Consider the following 18713-nt stretch of genomic DNA (forward strand, 5'->3'; position numbering starts at 1 on the left):
AGAGAGGCAAAGAGAAGGGAATAGAAAAGAAAGAGAGAAATGGAAGAAGAAGTGGGCGTGGGGGGGTGGGGGACAGGGAGGGGTGACAGGGGTTAGGTGGAAGCACATCACCCACGCGAGGGTCGCGATGACATCTCGTTGCTCCCCTCCATCTGCCCTGCTGGTGCTGAGGGTCCCCCGTGGCCGCCGTGGCCACACCACCACACGCCACACGCCACGCCACCACACCGCACGTCAAAGAGTACAGAACTCTGTGGATTAATATACACTTCGGGCCAGGTGGGAACGCCCGCGTGTCTCCCCTGCAGGGGCCGGCTCGGCGCTGTCCCCGGCAGCACTGAGGGTCCGCTGCATCATCTCTGGTGCTCTGGGGCAGGGTCTGGGGATCCTCTGAGGGGCCCCTGTGACGGGCCATGTTACCCCTTCTGCTGTGGATAAGCTCCCCCCCCGCCCTCCGTGAGGACCCCTCGGCCGGGCTCCTCTGCACAGTGGAGGATGGGCGGTCACTGCGCCTCTGACCAGAGGCGTTTCCAACACACCCAAAGCCTCTCCTCCCCCCGCCCTTTGGTGGAGGGTCTGTTCGAGCCCGGCAGCTGATAGCCCTGGGGCTGCAGTCTCCACTTTGGAGGTGTTAAGCCTGTGCTCCGTGAATGTCCCCAGCCCTGAGTTGTTACTTTATCTTCATCAGCGAGCGGTGTAAGGCCTCACTCAGGGCCCCATTCAGGGTTCGACAGTCTTCTCTGCAGCTTTTGTAACACAGTTTTAAAAGTCCTTCAAGAAAATGTTTAAGTCATAATCTATAATATTTCAGTCTCTGACACCGCCTCAGACCCGCCCCAAAACCACCCCAAAATCAACCAAAGCCTCTCAAATCTGCCCCAAAATGCCCCCAAATCCCCCAAACTGCCTCCAAACCCCCCAAATCCCCCCAAACTCCTCACCCACGACGTCCATGTGCCCTCCCCGGGACCCTCCCCAGGTACTCGGCCACGGAGATGTCGCTGGTGACGTCGAGCCAGAGGATTCGCAGGGTGGCCCCAAGGGACACCCTGGGATTGTCCCCCGCCGCAACAGGTCCCGCATAGTGGCCAGGACTGCCACCCCAAGATCCCATCAGGGACCCCAAAAACCTCAAAATCCCATCGGGGACCCCAAAATCCTGTCAGAGATCTCAAAAACCCCACCAGGAGCACCCCCAAACCCGCCACACCAGGTGGCCAGAACTGCCACCCCAAAAATCCAAAAAATTCATCAGAGGGTCCCAAAAACGCACCGGGATGGGTCCTGCATGGTGGCCAGGGCTGTGACCCCAAAAACCATCGGGGACCCCAATAAACCCAAAAGTCCCCCAAGGACCCCAATAACACAGGGGGTTATAATGACCCAATATAATAAACTAAATAACCCCCCCAAAACCCAATCAGAGACCCTCCCAAACCTGACAAGACAGGTCCCGTGCAGCCAGGACTGTGACCCCAAAAGCAAGTCAGGGACCCCAAAAATCCATAAGGGATCCCAAAAATCCCATCAGAAATCCCACAGAACAGGTCCCAGAACTGAGACCCCAAAATCCCGTCAGGGACCCCAAAAATCCCATCAGGGTCCCCTCCAAACCCGGCAGCACCAGTCCCGCATGGTGGCCAGGACTGCGACCCCAAAATCCATCAGGGACCCCAAGACATGTCAGAGACCCCAAAACCTATCAGGGACTCCTTCCCCTCCCGCCTTGGGGACATTTGGGGACACCCTCTTCACCCTCCCGCGTCGGGGACAATCCCGGGGTGTCCCCTCCCGCCTTGGGGACATTTGGGGACACCCCCCTCAGCCAGGGAGCGCCGCTGGGGGTCCCGCGCGAGCCGCACGGCCACGGCCAGGCCGATGCCCGAGGAGCAGCGGTGACAAGGACAGTGCGCGCCGGGGGGCGGCCACGGCTGTCACCCCCCCGGGCAGAGGCTCTTACCGGGATCAGCGCTCGCGTGTGTCATAGGTTAGCAAGCATAGTCCCGGAAGGGATGTCCTTGCTAAGGGGTGCTTACAGTTTCCTCTGGGAACTGACAGAACCTATCAGCTGGCCAGTTTGAATATGGACAATTCTCTAAGCCACTTAAAGTTGTGATCACCTCTGTGATCCACATTGAAGAATGGGCAAACTCCCCCTCCAAGCTCTCTCTCGTTTCCGGCGCTGGGACAGGCGGCTGCAGGCCCCGTGTGGGGGCCAGCGGGCCCGGCCAGGCCCTGCTTGGGCCAGGCCGGGCCGGGCCACGGCCATCCTGGAGCCGATGGACCTGTTCCAGCCGTGGAACCCCCCCCCACTGCCTTGCCGTGGGCAGCCGGAGCGGCTCGGCTCTCCCCCCTCTCCACTTCGATAAGAAAAATTCAACATTCCAGCTGCAAAGCTGCAAGGCTGAGGTGAGATTAACCCTTTTATTGCTGTGAAGAGCTGAAAACCTGAGGGAAGAGAGAGAGATGCTTAAAGCTGAAATTCTGTTGTGAAGCTATGATATATCAGAGTATCCCGTTGTAATTTCATGAAGATCTGGGGGGTGGAGTGTTCAACTCGTAAGCAAAAGCACCTGCGCTGAGATAGGCAGATGCTGACGCAGCTGTAATTTCATGAGAAGTTTGGACAGGGAGAGATGGACCAGATGAGGACTTTGGCTCCAAACGGGAAAGGAGAAACCCTCAGTTCCTAGAGATGGACCAGATGAGGACTTTGGCTCCAGATGGGGAAGGAGAAACCTCAGTTCCTAGAGATGCTCCCAGAGATAGTCCTAACAATGAAGATGAGGAAGACCCTTTGCTCCCAGGGAAGGAGAAGGGCCTCTGTTTCTGAACGGCTCAACCTTAAAATTGTACGCCAAAAAACTTCAAGAGTGGACCCTCGAACGTGGGAAAACCAATTGCTATCTGTGTGTGACCTTGAACAAGCTGCAAGTCAGGGGAAGGGACTCACATGCAGGCAGAGAGACTCCTCTTCCTAAATGGACTGAACAACATTTGGAAGTGGGCGGCTGTCTCGTTGTGATAATGTTTTCATAGCACGAGCAAGAAGAGACTTCTCTTTCTAAATGGACTAAACAAGGTTATTATGGCAGTGGTAAACACACTGAACATCTTAAGGGTTGTTTTTTCACACTGTCAGTGGGAGAAGGGAGGAAGGTGGGGGGAGGAGGAGAGTTCTGAAGGTGGTATAATTTTTTTTTTTTGTCCCCTTCTTTTAGATCTGTTAATAAACTTCTTTATATTCTTTCAAGTTTGGTGCCTGCTTTGCATTTCTCCTAATTCTTATCTCACAGCAGATAAACAGTAATGAGTATTTCGGACCAAACCACTACACTAAATTGGTGTTTCCGCCCGGTTACAAACCGAACCCGCAACAACGTGGCACCGCGGGACCGGGATTAGGATCGGGATCCGAGTCAGCCGCCCCCGGGAGGAGAGAAAAAGGGGGGAAGGGGGGAAAAGGGGGGAAGAAGGGGGGAAGAGGGGAGAAGAGGGGCAAAAAGACGGGGACAAAACGGGAGGGAAAAGGCGGGGGAGGGGAAGGGAATCAGGGACAAAAAGGTGGGGGAAAGGGGGGGAAAAGCGGGGAAAAGAGCGGAGAAAAAAGCGGGGGAAAAAGCGGGGAAAGGGAAGGGACCCTCCCTGAGCTGTCCCCGAGGGTGGGGGAGATTTCGGGACATTCTTGAGGACAGCACAAAGCGTGGGGGGAGCTCAGGGGGATGCCCCCCCTCACCTGGGGACCCTAAATCCACCCCATTCCCTTTCCAGGGGACTTTGGGGACCCCAAATCTTCCCCTCTTCGAGCAGCCAGAGCGAGCTCCGAGCTCCGGGATCGGGCACCGGACAACCCCCGGTGTCACGATCCGCTAATGCAAGCGGGGGTCGTGATGGTTCGTTTATCGATCTCAGAGTGTAAAAGGACACAAGAGATTTCAGTTTTAATCAAAACAGTGCACCTTTATTAAGTGCCCACAACACAGTAATGCAATAGAAGAGAGTAAGAGAGAGAGAGAGAGAGAGAAACAAAGTAGAGAGGGGGAAAAAGAGGGGCAATAGCTACCAACGGATGAGACGAAGTCCTCGTGGTCTTCCGCCAATAGATTCGTCTTCTTTCCATGGGGAGATCTCGGACTCGGTTATTTTAGAAGGTCCCTTTATAGTCCTTTTCAGAAGCGAGGGGCAACTGGCCAAAAGGTTGGGAAATCTACAGCCATTGTTATGGGGTCCGTTGCTTTGGGAAGCAGGTACAGGACAGACGTACAAGACAGGTGTACCGGAGAGGTGTACAGGACAGGTCATTCCTTTCTGCTTCGGCGCAGTCCTTCCCGCCTGGGCAGCAAGAACGGCGCAGTCCATTGTGACCTGCACTAATTTTCCTCAGGAATGCATACCAGTTCCCAGTGGGCACACCCGTAGGCAACACTCGGCAGACAATCCCACCTCAGCCAGGCCAGGACTGCTGTGTTCAGTCTCTGTCTTCGGCGATGATCGTGAGGCAGATGAGGGATTTTCGGACCGTCTCTTACACCACCCCGTGACTCACGATTGTCGTCAAGCGAGCTCCATCAGCATGATTTCGTAGTGTCGTTGTGAAGTCTTCAGGACTCATCAATGTTGGTAACATATCCCGGAAAAGGGTAGAGAACATAAGAAAGGAAGGAAAAGAAAAGAAAAGAAAAGAAAAGAAAAGAAAAGAAAAGAAAAGAAAAGAAAAGAAAAGAAAAGAAAAGAAAAGAAAAGAAAAGAAAAGAAAAGAAAAGAAAAGAAAAGAAAAGAAAAGAAAAGAAAAGAAAAGAAAAGAGAAAAGAAAAGAAAAGAAAAGAAAAGAAAAGAAAAGAAAAGAAAAGAAAAGAAAAGAAAAGAAAAGAGAAAAGAAAAAGAAGGAAACAAAAGAAAGAAGTAAATAATTTTTTAAATCAGAATACACATGTAATTTTTTAATCAAAATACCTCTAATTTCTTATCACATCTTATTTTAATACTCATGTAGTTTGTCTCGTGTCAACAACCTTGGGGATGTCCACAGTGGATGGGACGTGGACATCTATTATAGATGTCAATTGTGTTAACCGTTTCATCATTCTCCAATTCATGATGTATAAGACTGCTGATAAAGCAAAACCAATCAAGATCAAAATCAAGAGAACAATGATGGGATGACACAATTTGTTCAGGACACCTGTAGCAGTGGATGACCACCCAAAAATAGTATCCCACCACCTGCGTTCAGCACCTTTCTTTATCCTTTCTAGAACACGATGTATTTCTTTCACATTGTGATGAACAGTTACCAAGGTTTTCTGTCCATTTTTCTTGATCTTTTGCAAAATTTCAATTAAATCTTGGTGAAGCAACAATTGCTTTACCAAAGTAAGGTTCATTCCAATGAGGGTAGGCAATAATTGGTGAATCAGTGTGTAATTGGACTGTAAAAGGTGATAAGAAGTAACTGGGGCTAAATATGAAAAATCGCATCCTATGATTTTAGTAAAGTTACAAACACAAAAATTTGAATGATTTTTAGTATCTATTACAAACACAAAAATTTGAATGATTTTTAGTATCTACTACTACATTTTCTACAAATATTTTATCACAAGCAGTTCTTAAGCATGCACATCCATTACCTATATAGACAAGCACTGTTTCAGGAATTTCGTTAGGATGAATTTCAAAATGACAGATATTTTGTTCTGTATCTAAACAAATGTCTTGAGCTCTAATTGCATTACTTTCACAGATAAATCCTTGTTGTTCTCGGACAATACAAGTTTCTAAATTAACAGTTTGCCACTTCTCACCAATTTGACGGGCCCATTCTCTATGCTCAAAAGGATAGAGAACAGCTCCATCATGGTTCAGCCCTAATGCAATGACAGGGAATATCAAATGCACTGAAGCATTACGTATGGTTAGAACAAAGGCTGTGGCTGTGTTTGTGAGGGGATCGTAGGTAAAATTTACTAAGTTCCACCAGGATTGGAATTCTCTTTCAAAATCAGTGGCACTGTCCCAGATGATTTTCCGAATTTCAGTAGGAAAAGTGCCTTCTTCGCCTTCTCTTATAATTGAGGCAGCAACTGACTGCATCCATAATTGAGCCTGGATGCAGCTGAGAGCCAAAGAAATGTTGTTTTGTGTAGCATCGAGTGCGTCAATTATCAATTTGTGGTCATTCACATTTACCTTTTCCCAATTTGGTAATATGTTTGATAACAACCACTGATGGCTTCCCAAGGCTAATAGGGATGACTGTAGTGGTTGTTGTATTTTAGTCAAATCTGTAGTTGTGGCAGCCAATTTATTCATTAGTACTTCTGAATCAATACTATTTAAGATTCCCAATCCTGTTCCCATAACACCGGTTATGTCTCTTTGAGTTCCTTTCTTAGAAGGGTTCCGCTTTTGCAACCAGGTTGTCCACCCCTCGAAGGAAGTTTGCAGAAAAGGTGAACAAGCTGGCTGAACTTCTGAGACATTGTTTTGCATCAGCAATTTAACTTGTTTGAGGGACCATGCCGGATTCTTCATGTCCCTCGGAGTTCTTCTGTGAAAAGCAAACACAACAGAGTCTGCCACCAAAGGCAGAAAATTAGAATGATGGAATTATGCAGCATGTATGTATCCAATGCTCTCCCCCGAGGGCATCAGAGACTACCCATGCATATTTATTCAGAGGCCTTTTTAGCACTAGTGGTACTTCTCTTACAGTAGGAAGGTCTACCAAAACAGATTGTCCAAGGTAGTGTGCAGGATTCTTAGGATCATTTGGTCCCTGTAGTGAGAGCGTTCCCAAGGCATTTAAAACACAATATTGGTTCTTTGTTGGAACAATTCCACACTTCTGGGCATCTTTCTTTGTCAGCGCAGAAATTTGTGCTCCAGTGTCAATCAGAAAAGTTACAGGTGCCCGTTTAGGGCCTGTAATAGCTGTGATCATTATATCTCCTCTTTTATTTTTAGTGAGCATTCTCAGGTATACCCATGCTCCGTCTCTTCGCCCACTGACAAGAGACGGAGGGTCTAGTTTCCCTGGTTTTGAGGGAGAGGTCGTTTTGGCTCACTGCACAGACTTTGAGGGAGAGGTTGCTTTGACTCACTGCCCAGATTCTGAGGGAGGAGGGGTGCACTGGGTTGAATTGACGGATTCAGTAGAATGGGTTTTCGGCAGTGCCAGTTAGACACTACCTTACTCAATTTATCTAGGGGTAAGCCATCCATCATATCTCTGGGGACCCCCTTTTTGATGCCTAATAACCACCAATGCTGACACTTAGGGATCTGTTTTACATTCTCTGGTTTTTCACTATGAGGAGCCCTAATGTACCTGACACCTTTTGTTTTGTCTGATTTTTCCTCTGGGATTTTTATAGGTCCATATTCCCTACTGTAATTAATCAAATCTTCTGCAACCTCACTCCATGTCCAAACTTTGCGATCACCGGCAGGTGAATTCAATTGTGAACCTGGTGGCTGAGAGGGGGTTGAATATGGAGTAAACCCAGGATCGGTAGATCCAGTTTGGTCGCTCGGGTTTCCAAGGAATCTATTCAGCCTTTCTACGGGACCTACAGCTGCTATGGTTTTTTGAAGGACAATTGCTGTAGGTTTGAGTGATTCTGGAAGGCCTCGAATTAAAGGGGTCATCAATTCAGGTTTCACAGGTAATTGCATGGGGGATTCATATCCAGGAGTTAATTTCCTTTCATGGATCATTTGCAAACAGGCGGCTTTGTGGACGCTTTCTAGAAGTTGATCGGGGGTACCAACTATAGCTAAAGGGTCTCCCCTTTCTAAAGGATTGAGTCCCCCGGCCCAGAAAGCTGCACGCTGAGTCAGGGACCATGTGCCACGTTTGTCTCCTGTTGTCAAGAAAACTCCATGTCCCCAGCATCCATTGGCCTCCTGTTCAGTTAATTGAATTTGGTCTCCTCCAGTGAGGGACACTCGGAAAACATATTCCGTCTCAGATTCATGGGGGAGCCGCCCATACTCCTTTTTTAACCTGGCCAATTCAACAGCAGTGTATGGTATTTGTTCAGTGGTGATATGCGGTTCAAGATCTTCATCATTGATATAATTATATTCTGTTTTAATCAGGGGTCTTATACGAGGGCAGCAGTTTTCCCCACAATTTTTTACTAGTATTAGTTCTTTCTGGGAGTATATTTGGTTAATGTGAGGAGTTTCCTTTTCCTCTGTCTCTTTTGGTGAGTCAGTATTCTGTGAATTCTTAAAATATTCCTCTTTTAAAGCAGTCTCTAGCAAGTGATTTTTATTCTTCTCTTCATCTAATTGTTTCTGTAAAATCTCCACTAGGTTTTGAAGTGAATCTATGATTGCTTTCTCCTCAGTACATCGCTTTAAGCGATGATCTATAGCTGCCGCAAGGCATGCCCCTAAAACAGAGCAGATTATGGTTTTATTTCGGCCAAATTTAAATCTAGTCTCATGTTGTAAAGAACATACTCTATCAGTTACATTATCCAAATTAAACCAGTTATTTTGAGCCCATTCTTCCCCTCCCGGAGAGGGTCGGGCATTGTGTTTTGCTAGCAGAGCATAAAACGCGGCTTTAACTTTTGCACTAGGGTTTTCAGTCATTTTATAAAGGGATCAAAACCACCACAGGGAGGTAAAAGTTAATTACACACTGCGACACACACAGCTTCACTGTGTCTCCCTTCGCTTCCCTGGGTGGGTGAAGAGACCAAATCTGCTTGGGAGGTACTCCTTAAGTTACTTATGGTTGTCTCTTCACTACACCAAGCAGTCCAAATTCACACACACACCAAAAAACACAGTTCCCCCTTTTACACTAAGAGATCTTTTGCGAAAAATCTGAAGACAGAGCCCTCAACTGAGTATGGGGTGCCTTTCACCTAGGCGTGTGCAGTTTGCGGGAAATTCGAGTCACCCCCTTGCTTTCTAGACACCGCTCACCCTTTTCGGGGTGTCAGGCTAGGTGCGGCTGGAGTGAAACGTCCTTCCCCTATTACAGACTACACACAACCTTGCAACCCCTTCTGTCTGTCAGATCCTGTCCGTGACACCAGTTTAATGTCACGATCCGCTAATGCAAGCGGGGGTCGTGATGGCTCGTTTATCGATCTCAGAGTGTAAAAGGACACAAGAGATTTCAGTTTTAATCAAAACAGTGCACCTTTATTAAGTGCCCACAACACAGTAATGCAATAGAAGAGAGTAAAAGAGAGAGAGAGAGAGAGAGAGAAACAAAGTAGAGAGGGGGAAAAAGAGGGGCAATAGCTACCAACGGATGAGACGAAGTCCTCGTGGTCTTCCGCCAATAGATTCGTCTTCTTTCCGTGGGCAGATCTCGGACTCGGTTATTTTAGAAGGTCCCTTTATAGTCCTTTTCAGAAGCAAGGGGCAACTGGCCAAGAGGTTGGGAAATCTACAGCCATTGTTATGGGGTCCATTGCTTTGGGAAGCAGGTACAGGACAGACATACAAGACAGGTGTACCGGAGAGGTGTACAGGACAGGTCATTCCTTTCCGCTTCAGCGCAGTCCTTCCCGCCTGGGCGGCAAGAATGGCGCAGTCCATTGTGACCTGCACTAATTTTCCTCAGGAATGCGTACCAGTTCCCAGTGGGCACACCCGTAGGCAACACTTGGCAGACAATCCCACCTCAGCCAGGCCAGGACTGCTGTGTTCAGTCTCTGTCTTCGGCGATGATCGTGAGGCAGATGAGGGATTTTCGGACCGTCTCTTACACCCCGGCCACTGCCCAGACCAGCCACAGGGCACACCCAGGAAAAACTCCGCACTCCGAGCTCCGGGACCGGACAGCGGAACTCCCCGGACCGAGCTCCGGGCTCCGGGACCGGACACCGGGAACCTACCAGGGACCTCCAGAAACGGCTCCGAGCTCCGGTACCGAGCACCGGGGACCCCCCCAAGACCCTCCGGACCTACCAGAGACCCCTCGGGCTCACTCTAAGCACCAACACCGGACCCTAGACTCACCGGGGACCCCCGGACCGGGCTTTGCGCTCCGGTACCGAGCACCAAGTTCACCCCGGGTCCCCCCAGGACCACCCTCCGATCCCCCGCCAGCGCTCCTGGCCCTGCTCCCCCCGGTCCCAGCAGGTACCGAGCGCTGTGGGGGGGTCCCCACACCCACATCCCCCCGAAAATCATCCCCAGGGAGGGAAATCTGAGGCCACCAGAGACCCTGGAGTGGGGAGGGGAAGGTTTGAGGTTCCCAGAGACCCCTGGCAAGGGGAAATTGGGGGAGTCCAGGGGGGATTTCGAGGATCCTGAGGGCTACTTGGGGGGGGGCGGATCCCAAAACTTCAGGGAGGTCCCCAAACCCCCAGGGGGATTCCCAAACTTTCAGGTGGGTGCCAAATTCACTGGGTGTGACCCCAAATCCTCGAGAGGGTTACCAAAGCTCCATAGGGGTCGCGGTGGGTCACCAAGCTCTGGGGGAGGGGAGGATCCGGATTGGGGGGTCCCCAAGTCCCCGGCGCATCCAGGAGGAGGCTCAGGAAGGCTCCTCCGGGAACCGCGCGAAAAGCGCTGTTATTTGCATAACCCCGCCCACACTCCCAACTACAACCACAAATACCGCCTTGTTATTTGCATAACCCCGCCCACACCCCACAATAACCACAAATACCGCCTTGTTATTTGCATAACCCCGCCCACACCCCACAGCAAGCACAGGTTAACACCGCCTTGTTATTTGCATAACCCCGCCCACACCCTAACAAGTACAGCTTAACACCGCCTTGTTATTTGCATAACCCCGCCCACACTCCCCCAAATAACAACCACCAATACCGCCATGTTATTTGCATAACCCCGCCCACCGGCGCCAACCAATCACCGCGCCGCGTTCGCCCGGTTATTTGCATAACCCCGCCCCCGCCGTGGCCACGCCCAGCGCCGGCTGCAGCCGCCTCGGGTCCCCGATTCCTCCCAGTTCCCTCCCAGTGCTCCCAGTAGGAGCCGTGCTGGGAAGGATCGTGCTCCCAGTTCCTTCCCGGTGCTCCCAGTATCGCTCCCAGTGCTCCCAGTAAGAGCTGTACTGGGAGGGATCGTGCTCCCAGTTCCTTCCCGGTGCTCCCAGTATCGCTCGCAGTGCTCCCAGTATCGCGCCCAGTGCCGCGCGGGGCGGGGCCGCTTTGGGAACCCCTCCGGGCACCGCGCGGCTGCTTTGAGGTGTCGGAACCTGCCCGGGCCGGGGCAGGAGCGGAGGAGCCGCGGGAGGAAGAGGACGGAGGAGGAGGAGGAGGAGGAAAAGGAAGAAGTGGAGCAGGAAAAGGAGGAGGAGGAAGAGGAGGAAGAGGAGGAAGAGGAGGAGCAGCAGCAGAAGCACGCGGTTCCCCCGCCCGGCCGCTGAGGCCGCAGCTCCTCCGGCTCCGGCAGCATCGCCCCCCCCGCATCCCGAGGTGAGCGGGGAGGGGGAGCTCGCCCCAAATCCATCGGGGCTCTCCGGGAGGGTTGTTTTTTTTTTTTGGGCAGGCGATGTTTGGAGCTTGCAGGACCCCAAAGCTGAGCCGGAAATGCGCCTTGGGTGGGCTCTTGGGGTGTCCCAAGTGGCGATTGCCCGGTCCCGGAGGGGGCGATATCGGTTTTGGGGATTCCCGGGAGAGGCGGGGGGTGGAAGGCGGGAGCCCCGGAGTGGGGAGAGCCGAAGGGGCGATCCCGGAGCCGCGGGACCCCCGGCAGCCTGGAGGGGTGGGGGAGGCTGGAGATGAGCGGGCTCCGGGTCCCCCGACGCTGAACGGGGCGGGGACTTCTCGAGCTGGGCTTGGGCAGCAGCAGCACCAAACCCAAGGCGCTCAGGCCTCGTTTTCCCCCCGAGCAGGATTTGCCATCGCCAAGGCGCGGCTGGATGGAGGAGGAGAAGGCCGCGAGGAAGAGGAGGATGCCCCGGGAGCCGCAGGCAGGTGAGGAGGAAGTCAGTGGCCCTTTCCCCTCTGTCCTGCTCCATCTCCCAGCCCAGCATCGCCCCCGGCTGCAGGACAGCCCTGCTGCCGACGCCGTTGTGCCGGGGACGGACTGGGGGGATCTCCTTGCCCTTCCCTGTGGCATGGAGGCAAATGCCATCCTCTGCTTGTCCTTCCTCCCCCAGACAAGGAGCTGAGCACGGAGCCCAGGGAGGACAAATGCCCACGGCAGAAGCTGGTGGGAGAGGCCGTTTTGAGCGGCTCCACGGCACAGGAATGCAACGGGGAGGAAAAGCCCCGGAGATCCCGCACGAGGAGGGGCTGCAAACGCAGCCCAAGGAGCTCTGAGGAGGAAGGACCCTCGCTGGGCCGGGAAGGCGGCCGGAGATCTGGACAGAGCTCGGAGCTGGGGGTCCATGAGCAGCCCCACGCTGGGGAGAAGCCCCACAAGTGCTCAAAATGTGAGAAAAGCTTCAGCCAAAGCTCCAGTCTGATCCGCCACTGGAGAATCCACACGGGGGAACGGCCCTACGAGTGTGTGGAGTGTGGGAAGAACTTCAGAGACGGCTCTTACCTGATTGACCACCAGAGGATCCACACAGGAGAACGTCCTTACGAGTGTGGGGAGTGTGGGAAGAGCTTCAGGCGTAGCTCCGACCTGACTGTCCACCAGAGAATCCACACCGGGGAGAAGCCCTATGAGTGTGGGGAATGTGGGAAGAGATTTAACATCTGCTCCAACCTGAGCCGGCACCAGAGGAGCCACACGGGGGAGAGGCCCTACGAGTGTGGGGAGTGTGGGAAGAGGTATCAGACCAAATCCGATCTCGTCGTGCACCAGCGGACGCACACCGGGGAGAGGCCCTATGAGTGTCCCGAGTGTGGGAAGAGGTTTCCAAGCCGCTCCACTCTCGTCGTGCATCAGCGGAGTCACACGGAGGAGAGGCCCTATGAGTGTCCCGACTGCGGGAAGGGCTTCAAGCAGAAGTCTACCCTTGTTGTCCACCAGTACATCCATACCGGGAAGAGGCCCCACGAGTGTCCCGAGTGTGGGAAGTGCTTCAGGGAGAGATCCCGCCTGATCCAGCACCAGAGGATCCACACCGGGGAGAAGCCCTATGAGTGTGAGAAGTGCAGGAAGAGGTTTCACACCAGCTCCCATCTCCGCTTCCACCAGCGGACGCACACTGGGGAACGGCCCTATGAGTGTCCCGAGTGTGGGAAGAGGTTTCAGTGCAGCTCCAGTCTCCTCGTGCACCAGCGGATTCACAGAGAGGAGAGGCCCTTCCGCTGCCCCGACTGCGGGAAGGGCTTCAAACGCAACTCCACCCTCGTCACCCACCAGCGCCTCCACACCGGGGAGAGGCCCTATGAGTGTCCCGAGTGTGGGAAGAGCTTCATCCAGGGCTCCAGCCTGATTGTCCACCAGAGGATCCACACAGGGGAGAGGCCTTACAAGTGTGGGGAGTGTGGGAAGAGCTTCAGCCAGAGCTCCAGCCTGATCGGCCACCAGAGGATTCACAGCGGGGAGAGGCCCTACGAGTGTCCCGAGTGTGGGAAGAGGTTTCCAAGGAGCTCCAGTCTCCTCGAGCACCAGCGGATGCACAGCGGGGAGAGGCCCTATGAGTGTTCCGAGTGTGGGAAGAGGTTTCAGACCAGCACCTATCTCCTCCTGCACCAGCGCATTCACACGGAGGAGAGGCCCTTCCGCTGCCCTGACTGCAAGAAGGGCTTCAAGCACAGATCCACCCTTGTCACCCACCGGTGCATCCACACCAGGGAGAGGCCCCACGTGTGTCCCAAGTGCGGGAAGAGGTTTCAGACCAGCTCCCATCTCCTCAGACACCAGCGCATTCACAAGGATTAGAGGCCCTTCTGCTGCCCCGACTGCGGGAAGGACTTCAAGCAAAAGTCCTACCTCATCACCCACCGGCACATCCACACTGGGGAGAGGCCCCACGAGTGTGGGGAGTGTGGGAAGAGCTTCTGGGAGAGATCCGACCTGATCCAGCACCAGAGGATCCACACCGGGGAGAGGCCCTATGAGTGTGGGGAGTGTGGGAAGAGCTTCTCCAGGAGCTCTCACTTGAGCCGACACCAACGGAGGCACCGCTAAGGGCAGCCCTGCGAGTGCCCCGAGTGCAGGAAGAGCTTTGTGTGCTGCTCCAACCCCATCCCCTGCAGGAGGGTCCGTGTTGGATGATCCCCAGTGACCCCCGTTGGGCAGAGCCCCAGAGATCCGTGGTGCTGGTGATCCAACCTAAATCCATCGTTTTCATTCTCTCTGGCCCACGGGCATCTTCCACAGCCATATGGGGATTAACTGGGGCAAACCCCATGATTTTGGAGACAATGGCGTGGAAACCCTTCCAAAAAGGGTTCTTCCCACCCACCGAAGCACGTGGATGCTCAGCTGGCACAGACAGGGAAATGCTTTTGGTTTGGCCTTGATTTTCTTTTGTTTTCTGTTCATCCATTCGAAACACCTGAAATTGGGGTAAAAATAAAGATGTTGAACTAAGACATGGGGGACATGTCCATGGGCTGGGACATGGGGGGACACAGCCGTGGGGGGACATGGAAATGGATGGGGACACAAACTGGGACAGCGCCAGTGCCACCACGGTGCCACCGCCATCGTCTCGGCCACGGCGAAGCGCTGCCCAGTGCGGTTCCTGCCACCATGTCCCCAATGTCACCACCGCGGTGTCCCAGCTGAATATCACCACCCAGCAGGGTGGGTGACGGGGGCACTTGTTCAGCTGGTGACAAGTGGCCCAGAAGCGGGTGACAGCCACCAGGGTGTCCCAGAGCCACCACGGTGGCAGGGCCAGCGCAGAGGTGCCCAGGGCGAGTGCGCCCAGGGGACTTCAGCCTGGGGACAGGGCAAGGGTCAGTGTCAGCCGCGGGGTCACGTGGCCCCATGCTGGGTGTCACCGGACACATCCTGGTGGCAGCATCCCCACAGGTGTGGTGACATTGTCCCCCGATGTGTGTCCTGGTGGCTTCGTGTCCCTTCCCCTCCATGTGTCGCTGTCCCTGTCCCCTTCCATGTGTTCCCATCCCCTTCTGTGTGTCCCCATCCCCTTCCATGTGTCCCCATCCCCTTCCGTGTGTCCCTGTCCCCTTCCGTGTGTCCCCATCCCCTTCCGTGTGTCCCTGCCCCTCCCCCTACGTCCTTGTCCCTTTCCCTCTGCGGGGCCAAAGTCTCCGAGGTCCGGGGACCGTATCCTGCAGGAGGTCCCCACGTCCCTCAAGGTGTCCCCGTGTCCCGCAGGACATTTCTGTGTCCCTCAGGGTGTCCCCGTGTCCTGCAGGATGTTCTTGTGGCTGCTTCTGGTGCTGAGTGTCTGTGCCCACCCCAGCACAGGTAGGGACACACCATGGCAGGATGCCAGGACCTCTTTTGGGTCCTTTCCCTCTGATTGGGGTCCTTTCCCCCTCTTTTGGGTCCTTTCCCTCTCTTTTGGGTCCTTTTCCCTTATTTTGGATCCTTTCCCTCTCCTTGGGGTCCTTTCCCCTATTTTGGATCCTTTCCCGCTGTTTTAGGTGCCCTCCCCTTGCTTTTGGCACATTTTTGGGTGCATCACCCCTTCAACCCCCTCTGACCCCTTAACTCCCCTCACCCCCCAGCCGCTGTCCCCCCAGGTGTGTCCCCAGCTGTCCCCCCACGCCACAAGGACTCACAGCTTGACATCCTGGATGCTCTCGAGTCCCTGGCCTGGGGCAGCTCCCCCGGCACCGCTGTGGCCTTGGGGAGGGGACTGGGGGTCTGCAGCACCCTGGGCTGCCGGGCAGTGCTGATGAGCCCTTCGAGACCCCTGAACACCCCCCAGTTGTCACCCCAGGCCATTGGCAGCTCCTGACCGAGCTCCTCTGGCACAACCCGGTGACACCGGAGCTTGGGGCGGTGCTGGCCCCTGACGGCTCCGTGGTGGCCCTCAGTCCCCTCCTGGCCGGCATCGAGGTGGGGCTGAGATCCGGGGGGTTTGAGCGACCCCTCCCCACCCTGGACCCACCCGCCGACCCCCTCTTGGCTGTCACCATCGCCGAGGCTTTGGGGACATCCTTCCTTCTGGCGCGGGGGGGTGACAACAACGCCACAGCGCTGGGACCCGACGGCTGCTGGGACAATGTGGAGAACCCCCAAAATCACACCTTGAGGGGTCCCCCATCCCCTGTCCCCAACCCTGTGGCCATCGGGGCCCTGGATGGGGTGGTCCTGGGGGTGCGGCTGGCCCGGGGACCCCTCCTGGTGTCCGAACAGCTCTGGGGCTACTACAGGACCGGGAATGGCTCGGAAGCGGGGAGACCCCCCAGCAGTAACCGGCGCCGGGATTTTGGGGCGTTGGTGGGACGGGAACGTCTGGAGAAGGAGGTGGCAGCGGTTTTGGGGCTGCTGAGGACGCTGTCGCCCATCCCGGAGCTGCTGAGGGACGTGGGGACACAGGAGGTGGCGGCCGTGGCTCGTTGGGTGGCGCGGGAGTTCAGCAAGTGCTACGTGGGTACGGGCGGGGTGGCACCTCGTGAGTGGGGGTGGCACCCCCTAAACGGGGTTGTCACCTCCCAGACAGGGGTGTCACCCCCTGAATCGGGTTGTCACCCCGAAAGGGGGTTGTCACCTCCCAAATGGCAGTTGTCACTGCAGAAATGGGGGTTATCACCCCACAAAGGTGGGGAGAGGGTGTGGAAGGGGCCACCACCACGTCCCTTGGGTGGCCAGTACTGTGTCTCCTGGATGGCCACCACTGTGTCTGCTGGACACCAGCCACCTCCATGTCCTCTGGATGGCCACCACTGTGTCTGCTGGACACCAGCCACCTCCGTGTCCTCTGGATGGCCACCACTGTGTCTGCTGGACACCGGCCACGTCCATGTCCCAGCCAAGGGACCCCCTGAGCAGCCACTCCCTGTCCCCTCGATGAGTCCCAGGAGGGTCCTTCAGCTGGACAAATGCCACCGTCCCCACATGGACACTGCCGTGTCCCCAAGGACCTGTCCAGCCCCTTGTCCCCACATGGACTCTTACCATGTCCCCAAGGAGCTTCTTGTCCCCACAAGGCCTCTGCTGTGTCCCCAAGGAGTTCCTTGTCCCCCCATGTCCCCAAGGTCTCGGGGGACAGCTCCATCCCATTGTCCTGGCAGAGTGCCCGGCCATCGTGCCCCGCTGCCTGTGGGGGGCCGTCCCTACCGGGGCACCCCGTCCCTGCTGCGGCCCCCGCTGGGCTCGGTGTTCCTGCATCACACCCTGGAGCCGGCGCGGCCCTGCCGGTCCTTCGGTGCCTGTGCCAGCGCCATGAGGGACATGCAGCGCTTCCACCAGGACACCCGCAGCTGGGACGACATCGGCTACAGGTCACTGTCACCCCCTCTGGTTCCTGTCACCTCCCACGGGCCCTGGCACCCCCCTGTGGGGCGGGTTATTGTCCCCCTGTGGGCACTGCCACCCCCATTGTCACCCCTCACAGTCCCTGTCACCCCCATGGGTCTCCGTCACCCTCCGTGGTCCCCATCACTGTCCCCCTGCATTCCTCATCACTGTCCCTCCACTGTCCCCCTCACTGTCCCTCACTGTCTCCTCACTGTCCCCCCACTGTCTCCTCACTGTCCCTTCCCAGTCCCCACCACTGTCCCTCACTGTCCCCACCACTGTCCCCACCACTGTTCCCCACTGTCACCCACTGTCCCCTCACTGTCCCCCCACTGTCCCCTCACTGTCCCCGTCATGTCCTCGCAGTTTCGTGGTGGGCTCGGACGGGTACCTGTATGAGGGCCAGGGGCGGCACTGGGTGGGTACCCACGCCAAGGCTACAACACCCGAGGCTTCAGCGTTGGCATTGTTGACAACTTCATGGCCACCCTGCTGGACCCCGACACCCTGGCCCTGGTGTGGGACCAGCTCCTGCCCTGCACCGTCCACTCTGGCCATGTCCAGCCGGACTTCACCCTGCGTGGCCACCACCAGCTCAGCCACACTGACTGCCCCGGCAACGCCCTCTTCCAGGAGATCCAGAGCTGCCCCGGCTTCCAGGGGACACCGGTGGCCCTGGGGCTTGGGGTGGGTGACCAGTGGGGTGGGTGGGACGGGGTTTGGGGTCATCTTGGGACTGACCATGGGTCTTGTCCACTCTGCAGTGAGGAGTGGCACTGGCTGGGCTGGGCTGGGCAGGACAGGGGCGGGAGAGGTTGGACACTGGTCGAGATGGACACCAGCCCAGTGTGGATGGACACTGGTCCAGCAGATGTTGGTCTGATGGATCCCAGCTGGACCCTGGTCTGGATGGACACTAAACCCATGGATCCCAGCTGGACTCTGCTCTGGATGGCCCCTGGCCCTGCAGCCCCCCAGCCTGGCAAGCTCCCAGCCCAGATGACCATCAGCCTGGCCACATCCTGGCCCACCCCACTGGCCCAGCAGCCCATCCCAGTAGCCCCAACCCCCCCCAAAATAAACCCAATTCCAGAACATGAGCTTCAAGTGGTCCCTGCAGAGCAAGGGGCAAACTGAGGCACGGGCTCGAGGTGGCTTTGAGGTGCTGGGAGGGGACATCAGGAGGGACTGGGGGCCACCCTGGAGACCCCAAACCCTCGTAAATGAGCACCCAGCCCCCAAATTGCCACACGCAGCACCGCGGGACCCCCACCCATCATTTCAGGGGGGACTCCAGGAGCCACCACCACCCCTCAGTCCCTTGCAGGGGTGACCCTGTTCTGTCCCCTCAGTGACCCCCATGAGGACGTACCTGCTGCTGCTGGCTCCAGTGCCCCCCGATGCCATCGTGTGGGACG

General features: G+C 55.6%; 2 protein-coding genes across 2 annotated transcripts; both read left to right on the plus strand.

Annotated features, from left to right (window-relative positions):
- Positions 1-10806: 10806 nt before the first annotated feature.
- LOC116437028 (zinc finger protein 883-like) lies at positions 10807-14445 on the plus strand. The gene is made up of 3 exons (XM_032094560.1): positions 10807-11423; positions 11843-11924; positions 12110-14445. The coding sequence occupies exons 2-3, from the start codon at positions 11870-11872 to the stop codon at positions 13789-13791; spliced, it is 1737 nt and encodes a 578-aa protein (XP_031950451.1). The 5' UTR covers positions 10807-11423; positions 11843-11869; the 3' UTR covers positions 13792-14445.
- A 674-nt stretch (positions 14446-15119) lies between these two features.
- LOC116437110 (N-acetylmuramoyl-L-alanine amidase-like) lies at positions 15120-18395 on the plus strand. The gene is given in 8 exon segments (XM_032094682.1): positions 15120-15294; positions 15573-15725; positions 15728-16429; positions 17070-17099; positions 17102-17279; positions 17662-17723; positions 17726-17978; positions 18164-18395. Coding segments are annotated over 8 exon segments (1482 nt in total). The 5' UTR covers positions 15120-15242; the 3' UTR covers positions 18216-18395.
- Positions 18396-18713: the final 318 nt, after the last annotated feature.

Source organism: Corvus moneduloides, chromosome 32 (genome assembly GCF_009650955.1).
Source record: "Corvus moneduloides isolate bCorMon1 chromosome 32, bCorMon1.pri, whole genome shotgun sequence".
NCBI classification, from domain to species: Eukaryota; Metazoa; Chordata; class Aves; order Passeriformes; family Corvidae; genus Corvus; species Corvus moneduloides.